Here is a 10,003-nt window from a genome sequence, read left to right on the forward strand (position 1 = left end):
AAAAAGCGAGAACAATCCGAAATAATTCCGATATACGATTCAAAACGATTTTTTGGACATGTCTATTGTTTTATTGTTATTATTACATGCATTTATACCCCGCCCTTCTCCCCGAGGGGACTCAGAGTGGCTATTGTTATCTTTTTATATTGTTTGTGACCTGGGCTTGGCCAAATGTAAGCCACCCCAAGTCCCTTCGGGGAGATGGGGCGGGGTATAAAGACAAAATTATTATTATTGTTATTATTATTATTATTATTATTATAACCCCGAAGGTAATTTTACACGCTATTTTGAACACGAGACAACACAGAAGCTCCTCTGTTTTCCACATCCAAAGATTTTTTTATTTTGCCAACCCTTGAGTCCCGACACAACCACGTTACTTGAACCACTTGCTCAGTTCCGGAATGGTCTGGTATTGGACCGGCTTCTTCTGTAAGGCCCAGCAGGCTTTGCAGAAGTGCATGGCCCAACAGGTCTCGCCGACAGGCTTCAGCCTCTCGCGCCAACGGAAGTAACTCTGGTACCGGGTCGCGTTCCGGTCCAACTCTTGTAAGAACGTGGCCAAGTCTTGGGCGGAGGGGAAGTCGTCGACGTGGATGAAAGACTCCGGAGGCATGTGGCGCTCGTAGCTCTTCCTCGGAGGCCCGAGGACCACGGGCACCGCCCAGGTGACGAAGGAGTTCCGCCAGACCTTCTCGGTGATGTAGTCCTCGTGGACGGTGTTCTCAAAGGCCAAGTAGAACTTGTACTGGGACAAGGTCGAGAGGTGATCCTCCCGCCGGAGAGGGAGGTGGCCCCGCCCGTAGACGTCCACCTGCAGGTGCTTCTTGAGCTCGTTGTAGTACTGCACCCGGCGGGAGCCTGCCTTCCAATTGCTCAGCACCCAAGCGACCAACTTGGACTTGGGTGGGACGGTGACGTTTCCCGGACGAGGGAGGACCTCCATCCAGCCGTACGGAGTGAAGATGTCCGAGTCTCGGCGGTAACTCATGGTGAGGTTGAAGTGGTGGTCCATGAAGTGGAGGTTCGGGGAGGCGGAGGGCGACTCCAGGTTGAACCAGATCCAGAGCTGGGACGGTGGTCTCGGCAATTGAGGGAGCTTTCCGGCGCTCCAGCAGACATCCCGGTGGTGGACGATTACCGCGTCCGCCTCCTGGTACCGACTGCGGTTTGTCGTGAAGTCGCAGTCGGGGAGGCCCAGCAGCTGGGAGCACTTCTGTATCAAAAAAGGCCTGCCGAAAGGCCATGTCCACAGCAAGATGGTGATCAAGTTGGAGGACCGCTCGCCGACCGTAGAACGTTGGGGCTGGCCGGCCGGAGGACATGGGGTCTGGCTGACCGGAGGACATCGGGTCTGGCTGACCATGTCGAACTCAGGGACCTCTTGGTTTGCCTTGCCATGTATCCGGACGTAAGCGAAGAAGATCGCACTGAAGCTGAGCTGGAGGATCAGGAAGGTCAAGACCTTCCAGCAAGTTAGACCTGGCGCTTGTCCACTCGAGCCCATGGAGTGACCCTGGGAGGGAAGAGAGACACGGGAAAATAATGTGCATATAGAAACCTTTACCACAGTTTCTGAACCAAAATATACCCTGCAGTGGAATTAAAATATCAGGGTTACTTCACAGTTCAAAAGATCGAACAGAGCAACAATATATACAACGGTCTCTCTGAATTCCTACAGAAAGCAGAGGGAATAAACAGTCCTTTACTACAACTTTCGAACCAAAATATACCCTGCGGTGGAATTAAAATGTCATTCAGGGTTGTCTAAGAAGTAACATTTACTTCACAGTTCAAAAGATCGAACAGAGCAACAATATATACAGCGGTCTCTCTGAATTCCTACAGAAAGCAGAGGGAAGAAACAGTCCTTTACTACACTTTCCGAACCAAAATATACCCTGCGGTGGAATTAAAATGTCACTCAGTTATCTAAGAAGTAACATTTACTCCACAGTTCAAAAGATCGAACAGAGCAACAATATATACAGCAGTCTCTGAATTCCTACAGAAAGCAGAGGGAATAAATAGTTCTTTACTACAGTTTCCGAACCAAAATATACCCTGCGGTGGAACTAAAATGTCACTCAGGGTTGTCTAAGAAGTAACAGTAACCTTACTTCACAGTTCAAAAGATCGAACAGAGCAACAATATATACAGCGGTCTCTCTGAATTCCTACAGAAGGAATAAATAGTCCTTTACTACAGTTTCTGAACCAAAATATACCCTGCAGTGGAATTAAAATGTCACTCAGGGTTGTCTAAGAAGTAACATTTACGTCACAGTTCAAAAGATCGAACAGAGCAACAATATATACAGCGGTCTCTCTGAATTCCTACAGAAAGCAGAGGGAATAAACAGTCCTTTACTACAATTTTCGAACCAAAATATACCCTGCGGTGGAATTAAAATGTCATTCAGGGTTGTCTAAGAAGTAACATTTACTTCACAGTTCAAAAGATCGAACAGAGCAACAATATATACAGCGGTCTCTCTGAATTCCTACAGAGAACAAATTTTCACTTTTCGCAAGTGGTGAGGGAACACTGTATTGCAATATTATTCGTAATATTACATGTAATATAAATATACAATTATAATAGTGTATTATTATTATATTATATTATATTATATTGTATTACACTATACGTATCGTATGACTTGGCAGCCATCTAATGCCTGGCTGTTCCCAACCAGCGCTCTCTTCAATCTCTCGGGTGAGAGTGCCAGTTGGAACCGTTCCTGTTCCAGAGACAGCAGCCGATCGGAATTCTGAGTCCTGGCATGCTCAGCCCACTAATGGCTGACACAGTCCTCTCCAGTTAACCCATTATATCATGGACCAATGTTGGACAATGGTGGACAATAGTGGACCAATGGTGGACCAAGGTGGACTATGTTGGACCAAGGTGGACCAATGGTGGACCATGGTGGACCAATGGTGGACAATGGTCGACCAAGGTGGAAAATGGTGGACTAAGGTGGACTATAGTGGACCAAGATGGACCATGGTGGACCAAGGTGGACAATGATGGACCAAAATGGACCAAGGTGGACTATGGTGGACCGAGGTGGACCATGGTGGACCAATGGCGGACCAAGGTGGACCAATGGTGGACCAAGGTGGGCCATGGTGGACCAAAATGGACCAAGGTGGACCAAGGTGGACTATAGTGGATCAAGGTGGGCCATGGTGGACCAATGGTGAGCCACAGTGGACCAAGGTGGACCAAGGTGGACCAAGGTGGACTATAGTGGACCAATGGAGGACCAAGGTGGACCATGGCGCACCAAGGTGGACCATGCTGGACCAATGGTGACCCAAGGTGGGCCATGGTGGACCAATGGTGACCCAAGGTGGATCAAGGTGGACCAATGGTGACCCAAGGTGGACCAATGGTGGACCATGGTAGACCAAGGTGGACCAATGGTGACCCAAGGTGGGCCATGGTGGACCAAGGTGGGCCATGGTGGACCAATGGTGACCCAAGGTGGACCAATGGTGGATCATGGTAGACCAATGGTGACCCAAGGTGGGCCATGGTGGACCAAGGTGGGCCATGGTGGACCAATGGTGACCCAAGGTGGACCATGGTGGACCAATGGTGAGCCATGGTGGACCAAGGTGGACCAAGGTGGACGATGGCAACCTTCACGCTTGCCTCCAATGGACAAGAGTCCTTTCTTCCTCCCACCCTGGGCATTTACGGACCCCACTTATTTATTTATTATTATTATTTATTTCCATCATTCCTATCCCGACCTTCTCACCCGAACTGGCAGAATCCGACGCCAAGACACAACGATACAATAGAATAAAACGTGAGCAGTGAAATACAGATTTAAAACAATGCAAAATACTTGAGCCATTAGACCACCTACCTTGCTTCCAACTGACCTCACCACCTCAAGGACGAGTCTCGTTGAGGAATCTACCCTAACTACCGAACGTAGAAAATATTCCGGAACCGAAAGACTTTTTTAGGCGAGGTCTGGCTCATTGTGTTCCCAAGATGTTGGTTTTGATAGATAGCTCCTTAATGGTCGAACTGGTGACGGTAGAACTTCGGGAACACGTCACCCGGGGTTGAATAGGCTTGGGAACAACTGGATGTCCCGAACCCATCCGGGGGCGGGTGTCGCAATACCATTTTGACAATGATTTATTATTTATATCTCATGACTAGCTGTGCCCGGCCACGCGTTGCTGTGTCTGAGTCTGGTGGTGTTGGTCAGTCTACATTAGGTTGTATTTATGCTGTGACCTCCACCTTCTTTATACTCACATTAGTAGTAGTATTTGAAGTCTGTTACCTTCTTCAATTTTTGTGTTGATTGATAATTGCTTGAGATCCCTGTTGTCTTTGGTATGTTGTTAATTGTAATGTCTGATTCTGCTGAGTGCGGTTTATATTTTTATTGTGGTACAATAGTCTTTTTTTTTTTTGCCTGTGTAGGTGTTTATTATTATTGTTCTTGTAGTGATTATGAAGGTTGGATAAGTTAGATGCTACTGTATTGTTTTTTGGAGGCCCAGTTTAGCACTGACTGGCCTCTCAGCCTCAGTGCCTGGCTGTTTCTTGCCTGTGATGGTGTTGATTCTTATTGTTGTTGTTGTTGTCATTGTTATTATTGTAATTGTTTTTTTGGAGGCCAAGTGTGAATGTAGGGATTGGGGAGGTGGATGAGTTGTGTTGTCAAATGTTGTATTTGTTATAGTCACAATGCGTTGTTGTGAGTTTTGTGGGTCTGGATTGTGGTTTTGTGGTGTGGTTGTGTTGTTACAACTGAGAGGCAAGGCTTTTGTGTTGTGTTGCGAAGTTTTGTATTTCTGGGTCGTTTAGTTGTGTGCCAAGTTTTGTATTTCTGGGGCGTTTAGTTGTGTTGTTATAGTCACGATGCATTGTTGTGAGTTTTGTGGGTCCGGATTGTGGTTTGGTGGTGTGGTTGTGTTGTTACAATCGGGAGGGAATGCTTTTGTGTTGTGTTGCCAAGTTTCGTATTTCTGGGGCGTTTAGTTGTGTTGTTATAGTCATGATGTGTTGTTGTGAGTTTTGTGGGTCCGGTGTGGTTTTGTGGTGTGGTTGTGTTGTTACAACCGGGAGGCAAGGCTTTTGCATTGTTTTGTCAAGTTTTGTATTTCTGGGGCGTTTAGTTGTGTTGTTATAGTCATGATGCGTTGTTGTGAGTTTTGTGGGTCCGGATTGTGGTTTTGTGTTGTGGTTGTGTTCTTACAACTGGGAGGCAAGGCTTTTGCATTGTGTTGTCAAATTTTGTATTTCTGGGGCGTTTTGTTGTGTTATAGTCACGATGCGTTGTTGTGAGTTTTGTGGGTCCGGATTGTGGTTTTGTGGTGTAGTTGTGTTGTTACAATCGGGAGAAAAGGCTTTTGTGTTGTGTTGTCAAGTTTTGTATTTCTGGGACGTTTAGTTGTGTGCCAAGTTTCGTATTTCTGGGGCGTTTAGTTGTGTTGTTATAGTCACAATGCATTGTTGTGAGTTTTGTGGGTCCGGATTGTGGTTTTGTGGTGTGGTTGTGTTGTTACAACCGGGAGGCAAGGTTTTTGCGTTGTGTTGTCAAGTTTTATATTTCTGGGGCGTTTAGTTGTGTGCCAAGTTTCGTATTTCTGGGACGTTTAGTTGTGTTCTTATAGTCACGATTCATTGTTGTGAGTTTTATGGGTCCGGATTGTGGTTTTGTGGTGTAGTTGTGTTGTTACAACCTGGAGGGAAGGCTTTTGCGTTGTGTTGCCAAGTTTCGTATTTCTGGGGTGTTTAGTTGTGTTGTTATAGTCACGATGCGTTGTTGTGAGTTTTGTGGGTCCTGTGTGGTTTTGTGGTGTGGTTGTGTTGTTACAACCGGGAGGCAAGGCTTTTGCATTGTTTTGTCAAGTTTTGTATTTCTGGGGCATTTAGTTGTGTTGTTATAGTCATGATGCATTGTTGTGAGTTTTGTGGGTCCGGATTGTGGTTTTGTGGTGTGTTTGTGTTGTTACAAATGGGAGGCAAGGCTTTTGCATTGTTTTGCCAAGTATTGTATTTCTGGGGCGTTTAGTTGTGTTGTTATAGTCATGATGCATTGTTGTGAGTTTTGTGGGTCCGGATTGTGGTTTTGTGGTGTGGTTGTGTTGTTACAAATGGGAGGCAAGGCTTTTGCATTGTTTTGCCAAGTTTTGTATTTCTGGGGCGTTTAGTTGTGTGCCAAGTTTCGTATTTCTGGGGCGTTTAGTTGTGTTGTTATAGTCACGATGCATTGTTGTGAGTTTTGTGGGTCCGGATTGTGGTTTTGTGGTGTGGTTGTGTTGTTACAACCGGGAGGCAAGGCTTTTGCATTGTGTTGTCAAGTTTTATATTTCTGGGGTGTTTAGTTGTGTGCCAAGTTTCATATTTCTGGGGCATTTAGTTGTGTTGTTATAGTCACGATGCGTTGTTGTGAGTTTTATGGGTCCGGATTGTGATTTTGTGGTGTGGTTGTGTTGTTACAACCTGGAGGGAAGGCTTTTGCGTTGTGTTGTCAAGTTTCGCATTTCTGGGGCGTTTAGTTGTGTTGTTATAGTCATGATGCGTTGTTGTGAGTTTTGTGGGTCCTGTGTGGTTTTGTGGTGTGATTGTGTTGTTACAACTGGGAGGCAAGGCTTTTGCATTGTGTTGCCAGTTTTGTATTTCTGGGGCGTTTAGTTGTGTTGTTATCGCATGATGCGTTGTTGTGAGTTTTGTGGGTCTGGATTGTGGTTTTGTGGTGTGGTTGTGTTGTTGTAACCTGGAGGCAAGCCTTTTGCATTGTGTTGCCAAATTTCGTATTTCTAGGATGTTTACTTTTGTTGTTATAGTCACTGCGCAAACAACTTTATCATTTTATATATATAGATTTATATTTCCTCGTACAAGAATCCCTGGGCAACGGAGATCATGCCCAGAAGGACAACGGTTTGGTGTGAACACCTTCCATCCGTCCATCCTCCCCGAAGCATCTTCGACGTCCAAAACTCGTTTTTCCTGCTCCTCATTCCGACCCAAAGCAAAGGGATCGCCATTCCCTGTCTGCCCGTCTCTCTTGTTTCAGGAAACATCAAAAATTATTAGCGGGTGAAGTGTCCTCCTCCTCTCGAGCTCGCCGTTGACGTTTTTCGTTCCCGCCCGTTTCGGGATTGGTCTGCCTCCGGGGTCACTTTCAGTCCTAAAACCCTGGACTCTCGCTTGCTGAGAGTGTCTCCGTGGGTCTTAGGAAGGTGTTCTTACGGTGAAAAGCACACGTCTGCATTTTACATGGATTAGACAGTAAGAAGACCTAAAGTTTTGCTCCATTGCCATCAATCTGTACGGATGCTTAGGGGAACCGCTCCGGCTGTGCTATGTAAATAGTTGTAATTAATTCATAAGAACCGTCATTTAAGGCGAAAAGCACACGTCTGCATTGTACATGGATTACGAATCAGCTGTTTTCCCTTGTAATAGACAGTAAGAACACCTAAAGCTTCGCTCAGTCGCCAACAATCCGGACGGATGCTTAGATGAACCGCTCCGGCTGTGCTATGTAAATAGTTGTAATTAATTCATAAGAATTAAGAGATTTTCGGCTGACAGCTGAAAGTGTGGATTTATGTCTGTGCATCTACGCCAGTGATTCCCAAAGTTCACGAAACATCAAAAAGAATTAGCGGGTGAAGTGTCCTCCTCCTCTCAAGCTCGCCGCTGACGTTTTTCTTTCCCGCCCGTTTCAGGATAAGGTGTTCTTAAGGCGAAAAGCACACGTCTGCATTTTACATGGATTAGGAATCAGCTGTTTTTCCTTGTAATAGACAGTAAGAAGACCTAAAGCTTAGCTCAGTCGCCAACAATCCTGACGGATGCTTAGATGAACCGCTCCGGCTGTGCTATGTAAATAGTTGTAATTAATTCATAAGAATTAAGAGATTTTCGGCTGACAGCTGAAAGTGTGGATTTATGTCTGTGCATCTATGCCAGTGATTCCCAAAGTTCACGAAACATCAAAAATTATTAGCAGGTGAAGTGTCCTCCTCTTCTCGAGCTCGCCGTTGACGTTTTTCGTTCCCACCCGTTTCGGGATAAGTCTGCCTCCGGGGTCTCTTTCAGTTGTAAAACCCTGAAGGCAAAGAGTTTTCTGGACTCTCGCTTGCTGAGGTGCTCCTGTGAGTATCTCCGTGGGTCTTAGGAAGGTGTTCTTAAGGTGAAAAAGCACACGTCTGCATTTTACATGGATTAGACAGTAAGAACACCTAACTCTTTGCTCAGTTGCAGTCAATCTGGACGGATGCTTAGATGAACCGCTCCGGCCGTGCTATGTAAATAGTTGTAATTAACTCATAAGAACCGTCACTTTTGGCTGACAGCTGAAAGTGTGGATTTATGTCTGTGCGTCTATGACAGTGATTCCCTCTTGAGCAGGAGCCACACCCACCCCTCTAAGCCCCGCCCTTTAGTCCTAAAAGGCCTCTCAGGAGAGGTATAGAGGCTCAGCCCTGTCTCAGGCTCTTAGAAGGAGGCCCCGCCCCTTTCCTTAGCTCCGCCCTCTGGTCCCAACAAGCGCCTCAGGAGAGGTATAGATTCTCAGCCCTGTCTCGGGCTCTTGGGAAGAAGCCACGCCCACTCCTCTAGCTCTGCCCCCTGTGTCCTAACAGGTGCTCAGCCCTGTCTCGGGCACTTGGGAAGAGGCCCCGCCCCTCCCTTGGCCCCGCCCCCATGTCCTAATAGGTGCCATCACCCACCAGGGGGCGTAGCGCCCACTTTGGGAATCACTGGCATAGATGAATTAGATGATGATGATGATGATGATTATTATTATTATTATATTTTATTATTATTATTTTATTTTATTATTTTATTTATATTATTATTATTTTATTTATTATTATTATTATTATTTTATTTATTATTATTATTATTATTATTATTATCTTATTTTATTTATTTATTATTATTATTTTCTTTTTCTATCCCGCTTCCATCTCCCCAAGGGGACTCGGAGAGACTTACCTGGGGACGAGCCCGATCAACATCGTAAAAACAATCACATTAAAATCCATACATCGTATCTTAAAACAGGATAAATCAAACTATCGTTTAAAACAATTATAAAAACAATCTCAGCTGGATTAGAAATCGGCTGGTTTCCCCCGTAATAGGCAGTAAGAGCACCTCAAGCGTCGGAGAGCGTCTGTTCTTCCATTTCCAAGCTCCCGGCCTGGGCGGTGATGACACGATCGTCGGCATAAATGAAATCTTCAGAGAGCATCTGTTCAACCATTTCAAAGCTCTCTGCTTGGGCAGTGATGGCACAATCGTTGCCATAGATGAATTATTTGGAGAGTGTCTGTTCAACCATTTCAAAGCTCTGTACTTGGGTGGTGATGGCACGATCGTCAGCGTAGATGAAACCACTTCGTCACCCCGTAAAAACAAGACCGTGATCAGTTCGGAGTTCTAAATCGGCACGTCACCTATCAAGACGGATATCATGACACATGTGTAGTTTCGGCCTCCTGTGATAAATAGAAGTGGGTCACGGGAGGATTTTAACGAACACCCCACGTTTAGCCTCGGTTCCCACTTGTTTATGCTTTGAACCGTGAGAATCCCAAGGATTTCCTGGACCAGACATCAGAGATTTGGTCGCTTCCCAGATGTGTGGAAAAGGCTCCAGATTCCGGCTCTACAAAGGTGTTCACAACCACGCTCCCGGCCGCGACCCCACAAAGCGTGATACTCTGGGATTTCCTCGCCGACACCTGGAAATTAGCCTTGTGCTGTCATTTCAGTTTGCAGGGGTCCGTTACTCTTGTGAATGTCGAGAGAACGAGAAAACGGGGAACCCAAGGCGATCCCAACCCCGTCCAATAAGGCTGGACTAGATGGTCTTTGGGAGCCCCGTTCCGACTCCATTCAGCTCTGTCTTGGATTGCAGTCAAAAGGCTGGGAACCCAAGGCCAAAGAAATGCATTCATGTCCTGTAAGAACGAGTCTCAGATCAGGCAA

The 10,003-nt window shown here is 45.9% G+C and overlaps 1 protein-coding gene across 2 annotated transcripts; it reads right to left on the reverse strand.

The window, feature by feature from the left end:
- Positions 1-324: 324 nt before the first annotated feature.
- LOC100565215 (4-galactosyl-N-acetylglucosaminide 3-alpha-L-fucosyltransferase FUT6) lies at positions 325-9,549 on the reverse strand. Of its 2 annotated transcripts, none has more exons than XM_062960060.1 (2): positions 9,167-9,549; positions 325-1,522 (listed from the first exon to the last, which is right to left on the reverse strand). In XM_062960060.1, the coding sequence occupies exons 1-2, from the start codon at positions 9,317-9,319 to the stop codon at positions 383-385; spliced, it is 1,293 nt and encodes a 430-aa protein (XP_062816130.1). In that variant the 5' UTR covers positions 9,320-9,549; the 3' UTR covers positions 325-382. The 2 variants fall into 2 exon arrangements, with proteins under 2 accessions (XP_062816130.1, XP_062816131.1); XM_062960061.1 differs by lacking the exon at positions 9,167-9,549 and adding an exon at positions 9,005-9,160.
- Between the last annotated feature and the right edge of the window lie 454 nt (positions 9,550-10,003).

The sequence above is a fragment of the Anolis carolinensis genome, unplaced genomic scaffold (assembly GCF_035594765.1).
Source record: "Anolis carolinensis isolate JA03-04 unplaced genomic scaffold, rAnoCar3.1.pri scaffold_7, whole genome shotgun sequence".
Lineage (NCBI taxonomy): Eukaryota > Metazoa > Chordata > Lepidosauria > Squamata > Dactyloidae > Anolis > Anolis carolinensis.